At 33.9% G+C, this 25,300-nt stretch overlaps 3 protein-coding genes across 8 annotated transcripts in view; 2 read left to right on the top strand and 1 right to left on the bottom strand.

Moving 5' to 3' along the window:
• LOC106101450 (indole-3-acetaldehyde oxidase-like) overlaps positions 1–16,185 on the bottom strand; it is a 21,742-nt gene extending 5,557 nt beyond the window's left edge. The window contains exons 1-14 of the mRNA XM_013280688.1: positions 15,972–16,185; positions 7,311–7,389; positions 6,331–6,500; positions 5,757–5,917; positions 4,935–5,076; positions 4,708–4,863; positions 4,354–4,411; positions 3,511–3,734; positions 3,256–3,358; positions 2,554–2,681; positions 2,003–2,287; positions 1,522–1,677; positions 1,100–1,222; positions 415–696 (exon numbers count right to left, since the gene is read on the bottom strand). Of these exons, the coding sequence (XP_013136142.1) occupies positions 415–696; positions 1,100–1,222; positions 1,522–1,677; positions 2,003–2,287; positions 2,554–2,681; positions 3,256–3,358; positions 3,511–3,734; positions 4,354–4,411; positions 4,708–4,863; positions 4,935–5,076; positions 5,757–5,917; positions 6,331–6,500; positions 7,311–7,356 (2,034 nt within the window). The 5' untranslated portion in view covers positions 7,357–7,389; positions 15,972–16,185. The remainder of the gene's footprint in view (positions 1–414; positions 697–1,099; positions 1,223–1,521; positions 1,678–2,002; positions 2,288–2,553; positions 2,682–3,255; positions 3,359–3,510; positions 3,735–4,353; positions 4,412–4,707; positions 4,864–4,934; positions 5,077–5,756; positions 5,918–6,330; positions 6,501–7,310; positions 7,390–15,971) is intronic.
• On the top strand, positions 8,599–12,172 carry LOC106101575. 2 transcript variants are annotated; one of them, XM_013280850.1, is made up of 7 exons: positions 8,599–8,791; positions 8,855–9,076; positions 9,255–9,392; positions 9,813–9,930; positions 10,806–10,919; positions 11,451–11,593; positions 11,862–12,172. In XM_013280850.1, exons 1-7 carry the CDS (start codon positions 8,780–8,782, stop codon positions 11,967–11,969), a joined length of 855 nt encoding a protein of 284 aa, XP_013136304.1. In that variant the 5' UTR covers positions 8,599–8,779; the 3' UTR covers positions 11,970–12,172. The 2 variants fall into 2 exon arrangements, with proteins under 2 accessions (XP_013136304.1, XP_013136305.1); XM_013280851.1 differs by having other exon boundaries at positions 8,607–8,791; positions 10,821–10,919.
• Positions 13,858–23,125, top strand: LOC106101576. Of its 5 annotated transcripts, none has more exons than XM_013280855.1 (5): positions 13,858–13,886; positions 20,903–20,996; positions 21,664–21,846; positions 22,461–22,590; positions 22,930–23,125. In XM_013280855.1, exons 2-5 carry the CDS (start codon positions 20,910–20,912, stop codon positions 23,043–23,045), a joined length of 516 nt encoding a protein of 171 aa, XP_013136309.1. In that variant the 5' UTR covers positions 13,858–13,886; positions 20,903–20,909; the 3' UTR covers positions 23,046–23,125. The 5 variants fall into 5 exon arrangements, with proteins under 5 accessions (XP_013136309.1, XP_013136306.1, XP_013136311.1 ...); XM_013280852.1 differs by lacking the exon at positions 13,858–13,886 and adding an exon at positions 17,338–17,568; XM_013280857.1 differs by lacking the exon at positions 13,858–13,886 and adding an exon at positions 18,375–18,424.
• The last annotated feature ends 2,175 nt before the right edge of the window (positions 23,126–25,300 follow it).

Raw genomic sequence — 25,300 nt, 5'->3', positions numbered from 1 at the left:
TTTAGTGGTAGCCCAAGAAAGAGATGGATAGAAAGGTGTTCAAGATTGGAGTGACTGAGATGACTGAACAACGCGGTGTCTTTTAATGTAGGAGGACGGAATGATGTAAATCATTTGCTTGTTACATTGAAATGTAATTTTATACAATTAAGAGCCTGACCCACCACTGGCTGATAGAGGAGAGCTTTAAATGAATGTAACAAAATCCGATATTTTCATCAAATATTTTACACGTTGGATTGTTATCAGATAATTTACAATTTGATGGCTTTAGTCCAACAATATTTACAATATGAATATTTTGAAATGCACAAAAATAATAGCAGCATCTTTTAATACAATCAAGCAGTCCTTTCTAAGTAATATGTAGTTCGAAAACAACAAAAAAAAAAGTAAAAAAAAATCAGGTCAAATCATACATACTCTCTTATCCTTATCCGGCGCTACCAGGACGTCAGAAACAGTCAGGACTGGGTCAGCGATCTTCTTGTACTTGACATGCACGAGCTTAGCCGCTTTCACCGCTAGCTTCTGATTGTCAGCCACCATCAGGCCGATAGGCTGGCCATAGTACAACACTCTCTTAGAAGCCAGGATCTCCTCTACCACGTTCTGCCAGGGTACGTCTAGAGGAGTGAAGCTGTTGTTCCCGGGGATATCTTTAGCGGAAAAGAATGCTATTACCCCTGGAAGTTTCTGGAAATCATAAAAAATATACAATTTACTCCGACGACAGTCAACTAGTAAGAAAAGTATTTCAGTAACGTTCTAGTCACCAATAAGGTTCTATTTCACTAAAGGTTTTGTCTCTGCTATTTTTGTAAGTAGCTCTGTGTGTATCAGAATTGCTAGTGAAATTAGCAGTACAATACCTAACTAGAAAAGGGTCTTAAACTTAGGAAATCTTGCCGTTAGGGCTGGAAAACCACCGAAGGATAAACTGAAACAGGCGCCGAAAATTTGCGAATCGCATACAAAACAATGTATAAACCCCACTACTTCAAAAGTTAGCACTTTGGCTAGTTACTATGGCTAGTTACCTAGAGATGTCTTGTAGTTCGCTAGAATGTGGTACATAGAGTTAAGAATCTAGACTTACCAAAGCTTCAGTTGCATCTATTGTTTTGATGTCTGCTACAGCCTCCGTAGCCAGCACGAACGCGACATGCACGTCTCGTGGTGAAAACCTGATGTCGCAAGAGTAACGCACCTCGCCTGAACACTGGATGACAATTATAACGTTTCTGTTAATTGTCACTGACAAACTTTAAACAAAATGAAGGAAATTAGATACAATGTTTGTAATACAAAAACTCAAAAACTACTGAACCGATTTGAAAAACTCTTTCACTAGTAGAAAGTTTAATTATCAAAGAGTGACATAGGCTATATTCTTAATAGATTTTTTCAAGTAAAAAATTAGAAACGCAAAAATAAAGGAAATTTGTAATTTAACCTGGAATGTTTGAGGATGAAATTTAACCTAAAATATCTTCTCAGAGCATGTTCTGTAATACTTACTTGTGTTAAAGCTTCTAACTTCTGCACAGGCTGGTTTAGTGGCCAGAGAGACTTGTTAGTGTCGAAGTGCTGCGTGCCAGTGGACACTGGCCGGTCGAGTAGACTGCCGCCGGATTTGTACCGAGGGTTCACAGATGGCGCTTTTGATAGAATAGCCTGAAGACAAAAATGGTAACTAAGAAACAAAGACCTTGTTTCTTCTCTTGTATGGTCAGCAAAACACAATTTCTTCTATCACAACTTTATATCAATAATAATAGTACCTAATTAATTGTTTGTTAACTTTTACTCTACCGAAAGAATTTTGTTGGTTTTTAAATTGCTTAGTCCTTATATTATTGTTTGTAATAAATAAACTCAAAAACTACTGGACCGATTTCAAAAATTCTTTTACCGTTAGAAAGGTAAATTAATACTGATTGACATAGGCTATAATTATTAGTAGATTTTTCATGTAAAAGATAGTATTGATATAAAGTACCTTGTAAAATAATCCCAGTGCAATTGCCTTCCTGCAATGTACCGATGGTTCTGGTGGAAAATCTTTTGGTACAATCTCTTGGTTCAATTTCGATAATGCTTTTTGTAAAGTCACATCTGCGTAAAGGTTCTTCCCTTTCAATATGTTTTCCGTCTCTCTCGCTCTTATGAAATCGGGACTTATATTGCCGAATACGAGACAGCATGACGTCACGACAGACGAGTCCAATTGGAATTGAAAACCAGCGTTTACTATCGCATGGGCGTTTTGCGCGCGCGGCATTATCTGTAAGCATTGTTTCTTGTAATTAACAAAGATGACAATACAAAACTTAGAGAATTTAATTACACATGTCAAAGGTGGAGAAATCCTGATAAAACATAATGATGCAACATGCTCAAATGTAAAGAAATTCAATATGTGTGAAGTTAACCCGCAGTGCAGTGTTGACTATGGCCTAGTCATTTTAAATAAGTTAGTTTCGAGCCCTGAAAGCCTCTTTCTTCTAATTTAAAGTGGGTAGAGATAGTTAAGAAAGTCTATCGTATTACCTTGTATGTTTTAATAATAATATCTGATGTTAAAGGAGGTAATTTAACGTTCAATATTAATTTGTTCCGCAGATCCAGTTTGAGAAAATCCGACATCGATACATCGGTATTGCGTAGATTGTTATCGACTGAAAGGTTAAGAGTTAAAGATATGTTACAATTAATTAAAATTATAAAAACATAAACAAATAAATGTTGTGTCTATATTTATTTTAGGTTTCGCAATAAAAATATACGATAAGACCTTGATCCCACATTTTTATAGTCTTTTTTTTCATCATAAGGTGGCGAACGAGCAAGCGGCCACGTGAATTCGCCAAAATGGCTAAGTGACCGCTGCCCATAGACATTCGCAAAAGCGGATATGTTGCATACCCTTGATCGACGGAGGAAACACACATAAAGAGGATGTTTCCCCGTACTGTATCACCTCCACCCTCAAGCCTTGTTCCCTTCCCATCCTTTCCTTAAGCCTTTTCTTCTGAAAAAGGGTGGGAAGGAAAAGGGACTAAAGTTGGGCCATAAACCGCAGAATTTTTCCCTCTTCACGCCTGTTTTCTGTGTGGTCGTGATATTGGTTGGGGCAAGCCGACCCAATCGTGCAAACATGTTAAGGCAGGCTCTACCACGGTAAAATACTCATAGAGATCCGCATGCAGACCTTTGAATCAACAGAGGGGACGTACAGAAAAAGTATGTTACCTACAGTCACCATGCCTTCAACAGTTTGTAGCAATAAAAATATATCGGACGGAAATTCATTATGGGCATTTTTTAAAGCTAAATTACCACCGATTGTGCCGATCTGAAAATAACAAAACAACTTATTATTGTTTTAGATTTTTTTTAAACGCTTTCGAAGACAAAGATTTCGACAAACTTAAAAGAAAAAGGAAAACACAACATTTTATTGTAACAACGAATTTACAATTTTATGTGTTTCTTCAATATACTTACATTCCTAACAGGTATGTGAGCTACTAACTCCAAATGTTCATAAAAATGTTCCAAATATTGAAAATCAACGTTATTTTTCGCGTGGAATTTAAAAACACGCATCATTTCAGTCAACGAGATTCCACTTCCGAGAACAAGGTTCACTGACCTCGTTATATCTTTTAAACATTCGATTGATGATATATCGATATGGATACGAGGATCTGCTTCGATTGGATATACTCCTAGAAGAAATTGCATGTATAAACTTAGTCACGCTTTTATTCCTATGGGCTCATATGGAGGTGCGCACAATACTCGATTTTTAATTGTGCAACTAAATAGTTGAATTTGCAGCGAAACAATCGACTATCGATTGTGCGATTGTTTTGTCAAAGGTGTGCGTCAGCTCTTATTTGTAAGAAAAAGTATTCATTCGGCATATGCTGTGGCGTAAACCGAATCGCCGGTTTTTAATAACTATGACTAATGAATATTCTCTATAATTAATGGATAAAGTGAGGTAAGAATTAAACTTGTTTTATTAATAAAACGTCAATGTGCAACGCCATCTAGTGTTAGGAATAAAATTAGTACTGTGCTATAGAGTTGGCGCAACTCTAGATTATCGGCATAAACGTCACATCCCTAGCTGACAGCTGTCAATGTCACTAGAAGTATGGATAGATTGGCGCGCATCCTAAGCCTGGCGAGAAGTATTGCTCTGAGTTTAAAGCGACAGTATCAATTAAATAAGTTGTCTAATACTAGTAACTGAAATATGATTAAAAAGTTACTATGAGATCCATTTAAAATACAATATAATTACTATGCTAACTATTTTTTTCTTGTTTTCGAACTTACCTTTACCGGTGTTGCCAGCGACTAGTCGATAACTGTCAACGCCTTCCCTTGTAAGAATCTAAATATAAAAAAAGTTTAACTGAGTCTTATACCTTATAAGATAAACTAACTTTTCTGTACTCGGGAAATAAAAAAACTTTTTTCATCATCCATCCATCAAGATCCATCATCCATCATCCATCATCCATCATCCATCATCCATCATCCATCATCCATCATCCATCATCCATCATCCATCATCCATCATCCATCATCCAACATCCAACGTCCATCATCCAACATCCATCTAAACATTTTCATTTTAAAATTAGTAAGATTTAAAAACAAAATTAAAAATGAACTTCAAATACTTACTTTAAACACATCTTGCAATGTAAATGCTTTGTACCAACGATTCGATTTTGATCCTTGCAATTTTAATTCCTTCATCCCCTCAATAACACACCACTCCTCGTCTAATAAACAGTCATCAGATTTTAAACATTTCATTTGGTCCAAGTCTTCCAAGTCCTAGAAAGAGAAACATTTCAACTCTCTCATTTATTTTTAAACAGAATGAAAGAGATAGCAACAATACTCACTTTTATTTGAGGATCAGTATCGTTGGCGAAACTCTTAAATGAATCCAGAATAGGCCTATAACCAGTACATCTGCACATATTACCACCGAAAGACCGCTCTATTTCTTGTGTGGTCAACTTCTTACTAGATCCCTTGTATAAACTGCAAGAAGGATAATTATTCAATACACGAATGCATGGAAACTGTTTGAAGAACTAATTATAACGTTCTGGGACTTGACAAAGTCTAGTGTAAAAGCGCGCGCACACATTTTACTATATTATCACACAACTGTCTAGTCACGCTTTGATTGCTATGACCTTATATGAACACGTTACTCGATTTTTAATTATGCAACTGAATAGTTGAATTGGTTACGAAACAATCGATAATCGCATAACGGTTGTGCGATAGTTTAGTCAAAGATGTGCGCACGGTCTAAACACACTCGTAGTCATTATTCAAAGTTTGACAACCCTACACTTTGTCTTAAAGCGTGGTACACACTCGGCTAGTACAGTTGACCAGTCGCTCAGGCTAGTCTTGGTTAGTATGAACTACACTAACTGGTGCAAGTTAGTGTTCACACTATGCCAGTGTAATGCCGGTCCAGTTACTAAGCGATATTGACCAACTGTAATGGCCAAGTGGCAGCTCTAGCAGCGAATTAAGAACGAAGATCTACCATCCTTAATGTTAGAGAGATGAAAACAAAGTCCACTCTGTTTTTTATAATTGTCGACTTGTTTACTAACCGAAATTCATTTCAAATATCCCAAGCAATTGATCCTAATAGTGGCAACCCTAATAATGTCAGTCAAGTTAACTTTTTAATTATTTACCTGTACATATTCATAATCCAGCCAGGCGTGCAATACCCGCACTGCGTGCCGTTGAACGTCGCCAGTCGGCTCTGCAATGGATGGTAGCCATCCCTCTGGTTCCCCAGACCTTCGATTGTCGTTATTTCCCAAGTATGACATGATAAGATATGTACTAAGCACTGAAAAGTAATATTGTCTTTAAGCCTATTTCCACTAGCTGCTAGCCGTCAATTTGTTTAACAGTTGCAGATGCGTCGCCAGTGAAAAATCATAAAAAAAACTACATGAATAAAATAAAAAAAAAGATCTTATATCTCTTATCAAACCTTATCTTTTATACACCTTATATCTTTTATACACTTTTTATCCATAGTAATAGACAAAGATTAAGGGCCTTTAATTGTAAATTGTCTGATAACAATCTAACGTGTAAAATAAGTGATGGTAATATCGGTTTTTGTTCTCTTATCTGTGACGTCATTTTTAAGCTATCTGAGCCTCTATCAGCCAGTGGGACCCTTAATCTCCGTTTAAAGCATGGTCCTCAATTGCGTAATTACGATTGCAGCTAACCTCTCAAATAAGCACTTACAGAATTAACAGCAAACACGTCCTTTCCCTTGGTGTTAGGGTTGTATTGTGCGACTGATACGATACAAGTGCCACACCCACCCTCGTGGCACATCGACTTGCTGCCGAACAGCCCCAGGGTACTCCGAAGGTAGTCATTCAATGACGTTGTTTCATTCACTTCAGGTCCACCTGGAATGGTTAAATCATTAGAGAATTAACGATATAGGAGCTAAATTGTGCTTTAAAGTTTTCGTAAATTATTTTAATCATTAAGAGCTCGCGTACTAAACTAAAGTATCGCACAACTGTTTAGTCTCCCATTAATTCGCGAGTTGCGCACACTACTAGATTTTTTAAACAGTTGAATTGGCTGCCGATAATCGCACAACAGTTGTGCGACAGTTTAGTCAAACGTGTGCGCCCGCTATTAATGTTCAATATGACAGTGTATTCACTGTTGAACTCGATTGTTTAATAGATAAACTGAAAGAAGAATAATAATTAAATACTCGAAGACATAGAAACCATATAAAGAACTGATTAGAACATCACTAAGTGTAGATTTCTAATACTAACACATTGAACTCTCTATAGAACGAGAAATAAAAAAATGGTTGCTTATTCGTTCTTTTTTTACCAAATGATTAACATTCGATTGGTAGACTGAATGTTCTCGGCGTTACTTCATCTCTTCTATCGTTCAACAATCACTCACCTAAATGCTCACAGCGCGGAACAATTTAGATTATTAGTAAATAAGACATTAAAATTTGAACGTAGGGTTCTACTGCCAGTAGCGGCCATTGGCGCCTTTTTACGTATGGGTATGTATTAAAGGACGGCTTAGATATATCGCCCAGAGCATCAGTTATGCCCTGTCTACTGCCAATATATTCAAATCAGTGTAGGTCCACTATTATAACACTTACGCTACAACATTCCTATTTGTAGAGTCTAAAGATATTCAAACGTTTTCAAAAAAGAATAAAAAAAACTTACTTAGTGTATATCGCTGGCCATTAACAGAGAAATAAATTTTATCCATCGCTTCTGTATTTTTAAATACTAGCAGTTATACCTGAAAATGAATATTTTTTTTTAAATAACAACGTAAATAATAAAAACAATTAAAACAAAAAAAATTAACTTTAATAGTTCTGTCATTTGATAACGTTCGAGGTTTTTATTTAATTATAATATTTAATTTGCTTCATCATACCTTATCGTAACATTACACCGAGAGAATCATGAACCGTAACAACTTGAATTTTGGAAAAACAACTTTATGCTGAAGGTCTTTAAGATGATATTTAAACAGCAAATTATTGCGATCAACAATCCATCATATGCTAGAGGTAAATATAAGATAATTTGAATTAAATAGAGAACAATTTACAAATAATTACAAAGCACAAGGTTGTTATAAATTACGCAAGAATAAATTAAATATAACGCCTAGACAAAATAAAACTATATACTCCAACATGATGTATTTACAAATGATCTGTCGCCCGCATTACATACTTTGTTAGTGCGGAGTTAAAAAAAATAGTCGTCTATAACATTCCCGCGTGAACCTTTTACCAACTACCTTCCAATCAAATTCCCGTCAAATCGGTCCACCCGTTCGAGATAGCGATCGGTCGCCATTTTGATAGCCCGAAATTTAAAAAAAAGTAGCCGTCTATATCAGCTACCCTCCAGTAAAAACGCAGACAACAGAACAAAGTTTTTTAAATGCGATTTTCGTTATCACCAACGCAAATACATCATTTTCGCGAGTCTGTAATTTTTATTCCATGCATGCAGACACCCCAATTTTGTTATATGTATAGACTACATATCCCATATTAATTGGGTCAAGTTGATATTACAATCTTAAAAATAATTATTATTGGTACAGGTCGAGTTCACTAACGTTCTTTGATATGGAGATAAAGAACCCAATTTTCATGCGATTTCATCATGTTGTTTACAAAACTATTCTAAGATTTTTTCGCACTAACATCCCACTAATAGTTTACTAAAGTAACCATTAATCACTCTGAGTGCAAAAATTAGTAATCTCCCTATTTGAATTTGAACATATTGACAAGGTTTAGTTTTTCTGATTGCACGCGGCGGCGCTAGTGTCTATTTGATGACATTTTTAAGCTTATTGAACAGATTCTCCTGTAACATAGAAAACGTAATTGTAAATATTATTTCTTCAAAAACTTATTATTTCTCATTCTATCGCATTGCCAAAACATTTTTATTGTCACGTAACTTTACAACATTTCCTAACGAGCATTTTTATTGTAATGGCCGCCATGTTTGGATTTGGAAAGTGACGTTTCTATGTTTACAAGTTACAAGATTTTAGGCGTTCGTTTTGAATGCTACAGAAATATTATTGTTACCGGTGCCGGTAAAGTTTTCAAATATAGGCATTAATGCCAAAATATATTCAATACTTGTAATTTGTAATGTTTACAATGGTAAGTATAGGATAGTTAAACGTAGTTCTTTCAATGTTCAATTCATTAAACGATTTCGTTTAGGACGCAGGTCAGATTACGATGCAGGATCAACAACAACAAACAAAAGCGCGGAAAAGAGTTCCTAATTTTACAGCTGAAGAGAAAGCCTTATTGGCACATTTAGTAAAAAGACGTCCAATTGTACAAACAAAATATACCGATGCTAAAACTGTAAGCAAAAAACAAGCGGCTTGGAATTTAATCACTCAAGAATTTAACAGCAATGCCAATGTCGTACATAAGGTTGTATATTCTGTAACTACACGTTTTCACTGCCGAAATTTCATACAAAAATATTATTCTCGCACTCTTAGTTAAAGAAATACCAATTGTTTTTGTATGACTGTTTTGTTAGTGCAAACTTATAATTCTAAGTAATAATCGTTTATTTTTCTAACATATTTTTCTTTTTCAACTGTAGCGTGAAACATTAACATTAAAAAGAGCTTGGGAAAATATGAAGGCATTTACACGGAAAGAACGAGCAAATTTACTCCACACAGGAGGACATCCATCACCTCCGTTACAACATGAAGCATTATTGAATATGAGTGATGAGGTAACATCAATCATTGTTTTATAGTCACTAGCTGGAATTTAAAAAAATAATTAGAATCCTATTTGTTCATACTATGTTCTACATAAGTGACAAATTTCATCAAGATTCACTGAGCTCCGGAGTTTGAATTAGCAAAAATCCATCCCAAACTTTAACATTACAACATTAAAGTATGATGAAATATCTGTTTTTTCTTATGGCTGCATGTAAAAACCTTTAAGAAAGCTAGCTACACACTCACTAGCAATTTGAAATTCTTTTATATACATATTTAAATAATAATTATTATTTTACCAACAACAGTATAAAACCAATCCAATTTTTCTTAAAAATCATTTCAAATGTTGGTTAAAAATAGGACAAGTCTGCTTTCTTGGCTTAATAATTTTTTCTACTAAAGTAGTTTCTTTAATTTCCTAGGACTCATCTATGATGTTACCTGAATTAGAGAATGATTTTGACAGTGATAGTGCAATATTAGACTCGGTTGAGCAGAATAGTCCAGAACCTGAACCTACACGAGTAATGGACCCTATAAGTATGTATATAAGTTGTACATATGCTTATTATGTAGCTTGTTCCGTTTACCTAACTTTACGTTACCTAACCAGTAACCTAATTTACCTAACCAGTAAGGTAACACGATTTTTTTTCGCTTTTGTAACCGGTAGGGTGCATATACTTTTCTACTTTCCGGGCCCTGTATTATTATTAATTACATTTTTGCGTGCTGGAGCCACAACTTTGGTTGTCGCCTTATGGTATAAATAAAAAAAGTAATTAAAATTGTGGAATTGGCAAGATGAATTCAGAGACTTGAAACATAAAAATCGCGACCTAACGTGAAATGTCAATTAGATCGATATTAAATTGCGCTATCTACTTGGGCTTGAAATCGATAGCAAAGTGTATTCAATCTATTAAAAAACATGACTGGTTACGAAATCGGAAAAAAAATCTTGTTACCTAACTGGTGAGGTACAAATCTAGTCTCGCTTTGATTCCTATGCTTATATGGAGTCAGTTGAATTAGCTGAAACAACCGACATCACACGACAGTTGTGCGATAGTCTAGTCAAAGGTGTGCACACAATATTAGTTTGTGTGTTTTATTAAGGGCCTGTCCCACCACTGGCTGATAGAGGCTCTGATAGCTTAACTGACGCCACTGACAATGGAACAAAATCTCATATTTCCATCACACATTTTACACATTGGTCTGTTGTCAGACAATTTACAATTTATAACTAATTATTTAACCAATATTTCTTATTTTTTCAGTGACGGCACGAATTTAGTTAGTTTAGTTATAATAATGTGTCACGAAAGTTGAAATAATTTTATTTACAATTTGGTGGGACAGCCCCTAAGTATTGCAGTTAAAAATGTTATGGTTTTTTAAATAATGAATAGTGTATACTTTTCTAGAAGTTGAAGTATGTATGGAACCTGAATCTATTGAAAATGACACAAGTACACAGAGAGAAGATGCAGATATTATCCCGGGGACATCACAGGATTGTAACGGTAAAATCTTTACTAATATATATGCGAAACTCGATGATTGTTTGTTACAGTTTGTAGCCTAAACCGCTGAATGGATCTTGATGAAATTTGGCATAGATGTAGAGGATAGCCTGGAATGACAAATAGGATACTAAATTTTTTTTTCCACGCAGACTGAGTCGTATAAAGCTAGTATACTTATATATAAATAGAATTGATAATGTAGCTTCATAATGGTAAAAGAATTTTACAAATCGGCCCAGTAGTTTGAGTAATACATACAAAAATACCAATCTTTCCTCTTTATAGTATAGCATAGCAAACATTTATTACATATTAGCTTTCGCCCGCAACTCCGTCCGCGTGGAATTAAAAAAAAGTGAGTAGCCTATATGTTCTTCCAGACTGTCCTCTACATCTATACAAAATTTCATCGAAATCTGTTCAGCCGTAAACGGCTGGTAAATGGATGTTTGTTAGAGTTTGTAGCTTTTAAGCTTTCGCATCCATCTAAACTTTCGCATTTATAATTTAAGTAATCTTGTATTTCAGATCATTTTGACAAAGGATATTCTAGAACGAATTATATGAACCAAGGTCCCAGGCCGCTAGACTACATGCGTAGAGAGAGTATACTCAGAATAAGACATTTAGAACGTAAGAAGAAATTGGAAATGGAATTATTAAAAGTACAGGTAAGTGGCCGGTTTCTGAACTACCTTTAACCATTCGATACGGCTGATCATAGTAATATTATAAATGCGAAAGTTTAGATGGATCGAGCCACTCGTTGCCCTATATTTTATAAAACTACCCTCCACTATTCTTTCCGTTTCCTAATATTTTCCTAACAATTTTGTTGTTTTAAATATAAATAGTAATGATATGTATATTAAATAACTTTCTAAGAATACAGAATATATAAAAATAGTTAAAAAGCTAACATGTACATTTATCTTACAGATAGAAACTGAACAAATAAAACAACGGACAGCGCGAATAGAGGAAGAAATGGCCCAAGTTAAACTATTACAGTTAAAAAAAACCTTAGAACAACATAATAGTTACTGATCTTATTATTTATTATTATTTATTAATACTCCTTTGATGAAATAAAGATGCTATTTTATAAATAAAATTAAGTGAAATAATATTTATTATTATCATGCATTTATTTAGAATAATCTGTTAAATGAATCTTATAAAATTTATTTTATAGCTTAATCTATATTAATATTATTAAGAGGAAAACAATGTTTGTTTGATTGTATTGAATAGGCTCAAAAACTACGGGGCCGATTTTAAAAATTCTTTCACCATTAGAAAGGTAATTTATCAGTGAGTAACATAGGCTATATTTTTTTTTTCTTTTTTACTTTTAAATTTCACGCGGACGGAGTCACGGGCGAAAGCTAGTTATTGTATAGAATTTTTACAAATTATTGCATTGTTTTTCAGTAATATTGTCGACATGGAATGTGTCAAGTTATAAAAATGCTATTAGGGGTTGTCCCACCACTGGCTGATAGAGACTCAGATAGCTTAAATATGACGTCACTGTCAGATAGTGGAACAAAATTCGATATTTTCATCACATATTGGATTGTTTTCAAATAAATTACAATTTTGTGGCGCAGCCCCTTATTATTGATTTTTAGTATGGTTTTTTATTTTTCTTGTGGCACAAAGGTTTAATACAATATAAGGGTCCGGTCACACAAGAGTTTTAAGCAGAGCTCATTTGTACATAGCGGGATTCGAACACAAGACCTGGAGATTATTATTTTTTATTATGTTTTTTATCATGCGTTGTATTTGTTTTGGCAGCTGTTTTTAATTATGTCATCTCATTTTATTCGTTTCATGAAATTTCATTTCTCGTTGACTTATCATTTTATCAAAATAAGTATAATAAAGCAATAATTAATTATTTTGGCGTATTATTTTTACTACGAATTATATTAACCTGAAAGCTGAAGATTTAGCTGTAAAAGTATGTATGGAGTAAACGGTAAGTTTTGTTAGCTTTTCAGTAGAAGCTACAATATTTTTAGTGTCCATAAGCGACTAAACGGTATACAGGTGAATACTGAAACGCCATTTATATATGTCGCGTCTTAATTTATTACCACAGTCATAAACTCCAAATTCTGTTAATATTTTGACATTTCCCAAATTGTTAGAGGAACTTATGAAGCGAATTGTTTAACATTCGTTTGAGTATTCGGCTGATAGTTTTTCAAATCACATCTAGTCGCAACTATGATCAATGTTAAGTACCTATTCCACATACACAACTGTCACGCGCGACAAATAGCTTAGTGGAAAAAGGATGTGTAGAATAGGATATCTTTAACAATGGAAAAACACGCAGAGCTTGTCCTTGATGGATCTGTATGCACTGGTTTACATAATTGTCAATATATTAACCTATTTACTTGATAGTTTCATATTAAAACACACGAATACGACGCAAATAAAAAACTAAGAATGCGATGTAAAAACCCCGTCTTGTTTACAACAGGTCGGTTTTTTTTTCAACCTAGTACATATAAATCCTATATTTCAAACTAACTATTGCTCGCGACTTCGTCCTCGTGAAATTAAAAATAATAAAAACATAGCATTTGTTGAGTGAAAATATGGCTTTTTAATGGTGAAATAGTTTTTGAAATCGGCCACTAGTTTTTGAATTATTTCATTACATAGAAAAATCCAAAAATACAAATCTCTCCTGTTTATTATATTAAAAGGTACAGATGTCTTGGCGACTCTGAATTTCTCACGAGGCAGCTTAGAACAATTTTAGGTGACAGTGGTAGAGTCCGCTTTTAGATCTTCATACGAATAGGCCGGCTCGCCCCCAGCAATACCACCGCCACACACAAAACAGGCGTGAATTGGTAGCAATTCTGCGTTTCCTCTGATGAGTGTGGTGCCGAAGTCCTTATAATTCCACGCCGAAGGAGTCGCAAGCTATTAATATACGTAAGAAGTTTTTGACTAACTTTTCTTCATCATTGTACTTTCTACATTTAATTTTATTTAATAGTACAGTCGTGATCAATCTAGCACATGCTTGAAATATCCGTTACAATTTCTAACTATGAAAAATTCAGAGTTGACATATCCGTATAACATTTGTGTTTGTTACGCTTGAATCGCTGTAAGGAAAGGGTTGCATAAATATTTTCATTGTTGGTACTAAAACATATTCAAGAAGTGAACATACAATCCAGTTAATACTGCAATTTCCTAGTGAATACAGTTACACCACACATAACGGTTTACTGTAACCCTAACGATCTATCTAGACATAGAATATGCTATTGGGTTAACTAAGACAAGACAAGTTAACAACAAAATTTCTAAAGAAACCAAACAATTTACAACTTCAAAACGCAACCGACATGGCACCCTAATTCACAGCTTGGCGTCTTTTCGAGTAACGAAAAAAAAACAACTAAAACCACTGTTTCAACACGGGACTCAGTATCATCAAATAAGTTTCTTGTTTTTAAGGCAACAAAAATTGTACAAGGGACGAAAGACCCATCGCCATTTCATCGGAAACGTTGTCAGTTAAGACTTTCAGACTTATAAATATAATATCGATGTAATCTAACCTCTGTATTTGGTCATACTGATTAAGTGCCCGACTTAACTATCGGCTGATAAAAAGTATAGTGTAAAATATATTAAGATACCGCACATAAGATAGAAGAATTCAAACAAATTACTAATCTCTGCTAACATAAGGATAAAGATATATATTAAAATAACTCAAAAACTACTGGGGTGATTTAAAAAAGACCACTATTAAAAAGCTACGCTATCAGTGAGTAACATGGACTACGTTTTTTGTTTTTTTTTTTAATTTCTCCCGGACCAAGTCGCCAGCAACAGTCTAGAGTCAGTCTTTTGTGTCATAATGTTGGTACCCTGTTTCAATAACCATTGTAAACCAGAGTGTCAACGGAAGGTCAAATTAAACTGTTGACAATCGCCTTCGTTCACCAATTACTGAACTCTTATCGTAGATAGCGGATATGTACTAGAAGTACGCAAGTAAAATTGAGTTTTAGAATGAAAAAAGGTTTAATTTTTATTTGCGCGTATTTTCTTATCACGATGCGTGAAAATCAATCAAGCAAGCAATCAATCTAATTAGCTTAATTTTGTTTATGACTAGCGACCAGACCCAGTTTCTTTTGGGTGGCAATCCTTTCTGTCGTCCATTGCTTTCTCGCTGATGAAAATATAGCCTATGTTACTCAGTGAAAGCTACGTTTTCTAATGATAGTTTTTGAAATCGGTTCAGTAGTTTCGAAGCCTACTCAATGGAGTGAAATCTTTTCTAAAACATTAAGATAAAACCATGTTTTGACAGAGGAAATTCCCACTTACTCTAACTTCTTTATTATCTACTAGCTGTTCCCGTGCGGCTTCATTAGCATGAAATAATGATAATTTTATTTTATTGTTTACATTTGTCAAATTGTCAATAACAAATGTCAAAATGACATGACATGACAAACCTTAGCAATCTTTCTTTCTTGATGTTGGCAGCAACTTATGGTCTCTTTCTCTATTCAATGGCGTAAAAATATATAGCCTAAAGCATGACGTAAGTGTAGGGCGTTTTATTAAAAAAAGAGTTATTTAAAAATATGCTCTAATTGTTGACTTCTTAGGCAACAAAGAAGTGTGTGTTTACACTTTATTATAATAATATAATATAATAGATAATATAGAAGATAAGTATAGATATAGGTAATAATAATTGAAAATTAAACATTTTTCCGTTACAATATAATATACAAATGATTTTAATGTAATTTTAAAATATCCCTCAAATAAAATCTGTACAAAAAATAGTTGACAATAACAATTAAGATTTATTTTCCACAAACTCATAAATCATGATCATTATCTGTAATGAATAAAAAACGCATTTGACGCTGTCAGTAAAATTAACTGCGCCTTAACTTAAACCAAATGATATTTTACATAAATTAATAATCAATTCACATTTACATTTATGAATAATAAAATAATTATGTTCGCACTTACCAATGTTTTTTCAACAGCAGAAAAATAACCGACACTAATTAACGTTTTAAAAAAACAGTTTCGTAACTCTTTTAGTTTAAAATCATCTCAAAATAACATTATTATCAACTTATTTTATTGCTTTCCGGTCAATGACCATAAATCGATTTGAACACGACAATCTTGTGATAAGGTAACGTACTTTGTAGCTTGTGGTCACTGGATTGAATGAAGCTGTATTGAATGGTGTAGTTTAAAATTACCTGGTCACTCTAAATGTTGCCATATTTGAAACACTACTCTCCTCAATATTACCACAGAAATAAGGAACGATTGAAAAATGTTCTTAATAAGATAAGGAATTTAAAATTTGCAATCAGATGATATAAGATGATGATATCTTATATCATTATATTCCGTGGAAGGTATTTGGAGAAGACCCATGTCTAATAGTGAGTTTTTTTTTATAACATAAGGTGGCAAACGAAAAACAAAAAAATAAGTTACAGTTAATATTAATTTGATTATCACCATTTAAAGAAGCCTGGGTTCCTTATTCTGTCCGAATTAATAAACTTGGTGAATTTATCGAATTTTCCTTAAAATTGTGGAATTTTTCTATTATGGTAACGCTTAAACTGGTCTTACGCTTGAGGTCATTGGCTTATAAGACAAACAGAATGACAATAATGTTTTGAACGATGTAATATTAATGGGAATCGAGTATTTTGCGTAATTTAAAATGACCTTGTACTTTCTAATCAATTACATTATACAGGGTGTTATAAAATTATAGAGCGTTCATGATCTACCAGTTTAAGCTTCCGATTTTGGGCGGTTTAAAAAAAATACATACAAAGATTGCTATGGTCTTCCAGGCTATGTTCGTATTTATTAAATTTCACTAAGATTTGGAGATATATAGTAAACCCGCATTTATAATCTTACTTGTTATTTTACTAACATTATAAATGCGAAAGTTTGAACGGATGGATATTTGTTAGTGTTTGAAGCCTAAACTTCTGAACGGATCTCGATGAGATTTGCATTACACGTAGAACAAAGCCTGGAACACAGATTACTTGCTTTTCGACCGACTTCCCAAAAGAAGGAGGTACTCAAGTCGTCTGTATGTTTTATTTTTCTGTTATTTTAAATTCTTCGCGGAAGGATACGCGGACGAAAGCTAGTAGTAAGTTTCCAAAAATGTTAAAAATCAAAATAACAATTGGCCTTTTGTTGACGGTTTCCCAAAAGCCGGAGCTACTCAATTCGTCTGTATGTTTTTTTTTTTCATTTTTTTTAAGTGTGTTACGGCATAACACCGCCGCTAGTGGACCAATTTTGATAATTCTTTTGTTTAAACTAATATATTGTGGCGCTAAAATAAAACGCAATTCTCACCTTCCGTTTAATTGCAAATTAAGTCAATAGTGATCAATACTTTACGGCGACTCCCACCACACGATACGCAATTTTAGTTGATCTAATCCAAAAAAAATCAAAATAAACCAGTGACCGCCGCGACGCCATAGCGAGTATACCCGATTAATCACTCACCCTGTGCAGGACCCCCAACGGGTTCGAACCTGTCGATGCCTATACCGAATGTTATCACGTGAGTTTAGCCGTGTCATAATGTATATTTTAAAAAAATATACAATCGAAATCAGTACCTCCTTTTGGGAAGTCAATCGAAAAGACATAAATATTACTGGCCGCAATTTAATACGGTCCTCTGTTAATTTAATTTCAAAAATATAATTAAAATAATTAAAAAAAGTAAAATTTAAAGTTATAATAATTAAGTACTAACCAAAATCTTAAGCAAACCCAAACAATCGTTACTCAAAAAGATTTCTTAGTAAGCGATAAGAATAGAACTTTTTAAAGCACTTGGTACAGGGACATACTCAGCAAATTCTCGTGGCGATTAATTTTTATAAATTCAAATTTGTACAATTAAATTCGCATTGTTTGATTATTCCCGTTATTACATTTCTGTTTTGTTAATTTTTGTGACATTAGAAATATCTTTGTTATTTATTAGTTTTTAATATAAGATATTTTTTAAAAGAGCATATTTGCATTTTACGAGTACGAAACAGCTGTATTATACAATCTTGCAATTTCCACAATTCTTTTTTATGTTATGATAAAAAAGGGTGGGAAGGAAAAGGGACTAAAGTTGGGCCTCCGGCACCACACTCATCAGACGAAACGCGGAATTACTCCCACTTCACGCCTGTCTTCTGTATGGTCGTAGTATTTCATCGGGGGAGCTGGCCCATTCTTGCGAAGATTTTAATGTGGGCTCTTCCACACTTGCGTTGAAAATTAGAAATTCTATAATGTAAACAAAAATCGCAAACTTTTAAAGTCATTCTTACGCGTTTTATTATTTTCCTTTCGCAGATTCAGTGGAACATCTTTAAATAAATACATTATTAGAGGTCTAAAGATAAAGTAAACCGGTATATCTCACTAATCGTTTTAAACTATTGTGATTTAGAAGTTGAAGCGCGCACACCTTTGCCTAATCTATCGCCCAACTGTTTAGTCGCGCTTTGATTCTATCTTACTAATATTATAAATGCGAAAGTTTAGAGTTTTTAGTTTAGTCTAGCGTTTGTAGCCTAAACAGCTGAACGGATCTCTATGAAATTTGGCACAGGTTTAGAGCATAGTCTGGAAGAACACATAGGCTGCTTTTTATCCCGGGAATAGTTACGGTTCCCATGGGATTCATTAATTTAGTTTTTTAATGTTTACTCGATCATTCTGCAACGGTTTAACATATCTTATTGGAATTTGGCAAAGATATAAAACAAAGTCTGGAGTACACATGGGATAAGCTTCATCCCCGAGAAATGTCCGCTTCCCGAGGGATATGTAACTTTTTGTAATATATATAGTTTGTATGTTTCCAATACAACGCGGACGAAGTCGCGGGCAACAGCTCATGTGGTTATATGGAGACGCGCATACTACTAGATTGCTAGTTGTGCGACTACAGACTGCGAAACAATCGACAACAGTAGTGCGATAGTTTTCAATGATGTGCGCTCACTCTAAGTTGACATGTTGAGTTGAATTTTGAGTCGAGTACCTCCCTGTCATAAGTACTCTAGAATGTGGGATTGTTTATGGTCGGTTCTTTGCGAGTACCTAGTCTTAGTTAGTGTGACGCACCCGTGTGTGATTTTGTTTCCTGTGACGCTGTACATTGAACGAGTAATAGGATAATTAGAATAAAAAATATTAACTGAAATTGGATATTAGCTGAAAACATTCGGTTAGTAGATGTAATACTAGTGTAGTGTTTTATCTGTGGTAGAGTTTGTATAAATAAGTTTTTTTCAACAACGATACAGTGATTGGTGTGTTACAATATACCTTTTTTTAAAGATTTCATGGATGATAGACGGTAAGAATGTAAAATAAATCTTACTATTATAAATAGAAAAGTTAAGTGGATGAACGTTTGTTAGAAGTTAAAGGTTTAACGGATCTCGATCTTTGGTATAAATGTAGAAAATGATCTGGACGACATATTAGATAATTAATAATTCTTGATAGATAATTCTTTTTTTATTTATTTATTAATTAATTAATAATTCTTTTTATTAATTAATTAATAAAAAGACGAAACGTGGATTACATCTATCTTAGGTTACTTCTTACTATTCTTCTTACTTCTTAATATTCATACTTATGTTATAAATGCGAATGTTAGATGGATATTTGTTTCTAGTTTAAACAAAAAAATTTATATAGATGTAAAGAATAGTCTGGAAGAACACATAAGCTACTTTTGCTCTTGCAAATAGTTAGGGTGCCCGTAAGATACATAAAATTCAGTTTTTTTCATGTTAACTTAACAATTTTGCAACAGTTCTACGTATCTTATTGAAATGTGGCTCAGATTTTTTTTGTGACTAAATGGCCACTGTTTGCCTTGAAGAGGCATTTACAGATTCACCGGGCTTGGCGGCATGGCGCTTAGCCTAAACCTCGTTTATGGGTAACTAAGCTCGAGGGCTCCCTCAGAAGCCTCGCCTCAAGCCGTTACTTCGTTATTATTACCGGATTGGGTGGCACAGAATTAAACAATGTCTGAATTAACACATGGGATTAATTCCTGAAGAAAGACCGTTTGTGGTATGATTCGTTTTTTATAGTTTAATACTGAGCGGACGAATTAGCAGACAACAGCTAGTCAATTCATATTTCCGACATTTACAGCTACCACGAGTAAACCGCGATACAATTATCGGTTGAGGAAAAAAAATAAACTCGCACGTTGTACATAGGTATTAAATACTACGATAATATTACTAATATAATAATATTTCTATAATAATAGAGTTACTACGCTTAAACTGAACACGGCGTACGTTGTAATATTTTATAAAAAAAAAATAATCGAAGATAAAACAATAAAAAGGTATAAATTACTTAAAGCATGTTTCATAAACGATAACTATGTTTCTAAAAAAGTTTCTCCAAATTGTAACCATCGGTTTAGGATCGCTTAGAGTAACAATTTGTATTTATAGATACTAGCTTACGTTTGCGATTCCGTCCGCGTGAAATAAAGTAAACTATGTGTTAAAATTCTCTACATTTATACCAATTGTCATAGGGATCGGTTCAGCCGTTTAGGCGGCAAACTCTAACATCCATCTAAACTTTCGCATTTATAATATTAGTTACAAAGAAGTGTAAAGAACAAAATTAGTACCGTGCTGTAGAATTGGCGCAACTCTAGGTTATCGGTATAAACGTCACGTCCCTAGCTGACAGCTGTCCATGTCACTAGAAGTATGGATTTGGCGCGTATCTTGAATCCTGACGAGAAATGTTGCTCTGGGTTTAAAGCTACAGTATCAATTAAATAAGTTGTCTAAAAGAAGGAAGAAAGATAATTAATTTATTTACATTATTTATAGCGATTTAATGCGGTACAAACAATCCTCCACGATGAAATCTTGCTTCTGTGTTCCCACCAAAGTTGCTGTGATCGCTATTGGAGTCGGCAGTCTTGTAAGTTATTTGTTAATTATTACAATTTACTGTACAATGTTTACTTACACGCAGACATCTAATTAATTACAATTAAAAAAAGGTACAATCGCGGAAATTCGTGGTGTCCCACTTTAAAAATTGCTATATTCCTTGCAACGAAATAAGCTCCGCCTATTTTTACAAATGACCAATTAGGTAGCAGTGAGTTATGCCGTGTACTATCGATTGGCCATTTTTCGTACACACTTATGTAAAAACTGTGTTCTATTAGTTTAAATGACTGTAGTTTTTAAGGTGGAATATCGCAAGTTTTCCCGATTGTTCACACTCTTCTATACTTCTATACTAATATAATAAGCGTAAACACACACTACTTTGTGGCGCAGAAGTCAGCAATCACAGCATTTTTTAAATAATTATTTCTTTAATAAAAAGCTCTACACCTACTACACGCTTTAGGCTATCAATTGTCACGCTATTAAAAATAGGGGTAAATGAATTGGAAAAAATCTTCATGTGGAAAAGTGACCAGGAATTACAAACTGCCAACATCTAGGAAGCAAGGTTATTATTAAGGCAATTGAGCATTTGACAAATGTAAACAATAAAATAATGTTTTTATAATTTTATGCAGATGAAGCCGCACTGGAACAACTAGTTTAGTAATAAAACAAATGTTTTTCAGATAATTTTCACAGTATTGTCTGTGACATCGATTATTATACTCGGGCTAGAAGAAGACAATGAAATATTTATAGCCTCCACGAGATTTAAGGTTATTTTTATAAACGCGATATTAGTGCCCGTCCTGGTGGTGTCACTTCTGGCTACATTTTTCAGTATCCTTCTAATTATCGGAATATTTAAGGTAATTTTTTCTTTTCAACTGTAGTGTTAATAGTGCTTAATGTAATGTTATGAGGCGGGATGAATCGTATTTTACAAGGAGAACGTTAATTATGAGTGCCGAAGGGTACTTCGTTAGAGGTAGAGCTAGAAAGAGATGGATGGATTGCGCGAGGTGACATGAACAAAATGGGAGTGATGACTGAGATGATGTATGATAGAGTTATTTGGAGGACAAAAACCTGTTGCGCCGACTCTACGGGAGTAGGATAAGGAGTATGATGATGAGTTTTAACTGTAGTAGTGTCCGTAGAAAAGGCGTCGCCAGAATGGGAGGTGAAAATAGATATCAAATGTATGTCGAATTCTAATGGTAACTCCCTCAATACTACAAAGGCTTGAGACGTCCATAACAAGCAGTATTAACCGCAGGAATTACCTCTTCGTCCAGTGCAACATCACGATCATACAGAAGACAGACTTGGAGTGGAAGTAATTCTGCTTTTCTTCTGATGAATGTGCGCGCCTGTGGTCTAATTCCTGTATTCCTTCTCTTTCCACTCTTTTTTACTGAAAAATCTTCTGTCTTAAATAAAGCAAACGGGAATCTTAATTATTAAACGTTGACATTTTCAGTATTTTCCTGGTTTGGTGCTGACTTACTTCGCCTTTGGTGTTCTGATGACGATGCTGATGCTGCTCGGATCTCTATTATTCCTGATACATAACTATTGGTACATAGCGATTACATTTTTCATCGTTTCCGGTAAGTTCTTAATGTAATTTTAAATTTTTTAAGTTCTATGAAGGTTTTTTTCTGCATAAAACAGCATGTGGCAGTTTTGATACAAGATATCGGAAGTAAATTTATATTATGAACGTCATAATAAACTAATTAAGAGTAACTGAAATTGAGCATTTGCCAACGATTAGGTGGAACGTGGTTAGTTGGTTAGCGAGTCCATAATTGTGCACTTGAACACAGCGGAGAGAAAATATCGGGTGTGATTAGGTCCCTTTATGTCACCAATATCGACGCAGCTTGCGAAATTGCCATCTTAAATCTTAGTTATTCCTTCTAAAGTTTTCTTTTCTTACTTTTCAGCTTTCTACTTTTACTGCCTGACTGTAGTGTACACAGTGTATGGTCTCATACAAAGAGGAGATTTCTGTTTTAATTCGGAAGACCAAATGGACGACGTGCTTTTAATTGTAGATTAGTTTTTAAATTTTATGTTTTATCATTGTTTTAGACTGAAACGGCCAAATACTGTAGCGAAACTTAAATACGTCGCTACGTAAGTGCCTAATTAAACTCCCTTTCTCTCCCACCTTTTTCTTATAAGGAAAGGATGGGAAGGGAAAGCGGATTTGACGCTGAAGGAGACGCATAGGAAGCGAAAACATCTTCTTTATGTGCGTCTCCTTCTTCGTCGATTAAGGGTAGGCAACGCATCTGCAGTTGCGGATGTCTATGGGCAGCGGTCGCTTTGCCATTTTGGCGGATTCAGGTGGCTCCTGTTCGTTTGCCACCTAATATAAAAAAGTGTCGCTTATAATCTGATAAATGACTTTGTAAGGAATTTAACATGTAGGCATGTCCTTATGTTTTTATTGAAATGACGTTTCAGTATTCGGCCGTCAGTCTATTATCAGTATTTTCAGTCATTTTTTATCTTTCTTACACGTATTTATAAGATTGTACAATCGAAAACTAAGGCTTTGTTCTACCTTAAAACTAATATGATACGATGTGAAACTAATATGGCGCTGTTTTAAATGTATCTGTACCAAAGATATTTAAACAACATATAGACGAGGCATAGTCAACCAAAAGATTTCACCAGTACTTTCTCTGAAAGGTATAAAAGTTGTCAAGTTTAGTTCCATCTCGTGTTATATACATTTTTCAGTAAATAAAAACATTTAAAAATTAATCATATTGGCATATGGATGGAATTGATAGCGTTTGTATGATTATGTGAAAAATGTAAGTAAAATGTCCACTTTGCCTCCTCTATATATTTTTGAATCTCTGGTTTGTACGAAAAACGTTTGTCAATGGTAGAGAACTAACTGCTCTTTATTATCCTGTCGTTTATGTTTCTCTGCCACCTAATTTGTTATTTGTTCGGCGGAGCTTGTTTCGTTGTAACGAACATGGCTATATATGTAAGTGGCACACCGCGAATTTCTGTGACTGTACTTGCATTTTAACAAGTACCTTTGCCAAATAGATTTGAGTTTATATTTAAGTTGGTTAGTATTAGCTTATTTTTAGAGATTACCTTTTCATTTATAATGTATTTTTTATTTGTTTTTGGCCGACTACAAGGGGGTACTCAACTGTCTGTTTATTAATGTGTGTTAAAGCATATCTCCCTGGTGGACCAATCTATTCTTCTATACTATTACAATAAAGCGTAAACACACACTTCTTTGTTGCCTAAGATGTCAGCAATTACAGCATATTTTTGAATAGTTATTTTTAAATAAAAAGCCCTACACTTACGTCACGCTTTAGGATATATATTTTCAAGTCATTAAAGTTGGAGGGTAATTATTTTGGATAAAAACCCTAATATGGGATAGAGACCATAAGTTGCTGCCAACATCAAGGAAGCAAGATTGCCAAGTTTTGTCATGTCATGTCATTTTGACATTTGCAATTGTCAATTTGACACATGTAAACAATAAATTAATTTTATGCTGATGAAATCGCACGGGAACAGCTAGTTTTGTAATAAAACAATAACTATTTTCCAATTTTAATAAAACATTTTATATACTTTTTCAACATTACACATTTAACAATTTTATAGCGTATTTTCTCCGTACATTACTTGCATGAATTCTGAGGAAGGTTTTATTTAAATTTAATTTAAAACTTTTCTAAAAACATCTCAAAATATGCGAATTATAACGAAAATCACAACAATTCTCAACAATGTAAATACACGAAACACATCAATAACAGATATCTTATTTATAACCTCAAAACATAGAACATACACTAAACTTTAACAATTAACGTTAAAAAAAAACGTTCTTAAATTAAATTTGAAAGATTATATAGAGGACAACATTTAGAAGCAATATTAATAAGATAATTTTAAACTTCTTCTCTGCTATTCAGTTGCTTGTAAAAACTGTGGCTCAAGAGAATCGCGTAGACATTCAGACCTGAAAATAGAATAAAACACTGTTAATTAAGAACAAATGACAAATCATTTAACTTAATGTATTCCAATATGACGATTATGTAAGAAAATGATAGTTTTTTTAAGTTATAATGTAGTGTTAAACAATCTATACTATTATAATAAAGCGTAAACACACACTTCTTTGTTGCCTAAGATGTCAGCAATTACAGCATATTTTTGAATAATTCCTTTTTTTAATAAAGAGCCCTACACGTACGTCACGCTTTAGGCTATATGTTTTCACGCCATTAAACTCAGGGGGTATATTTTTGG

This window comes from Papilio polytes, unplaced genomic scaffold (assembly GCF_000836215.1).
Source record: "Papilio polytes unplaced genomic scaffold, Ppol_1.0 DF823980.1, whole genome shotgun sequence".
In the NCBI taxonomy this organism is placed as follows: Eukaryota; Metazoa; Arthropoda; class Insecta; order Lepidoptera; family Papilionidae; genus Papilio; species Papilio polytes.
Note: the sequence above shows the minus strand (reverse complement) of the source record. Positions and strands in the feature narration are given on the sequence as shown.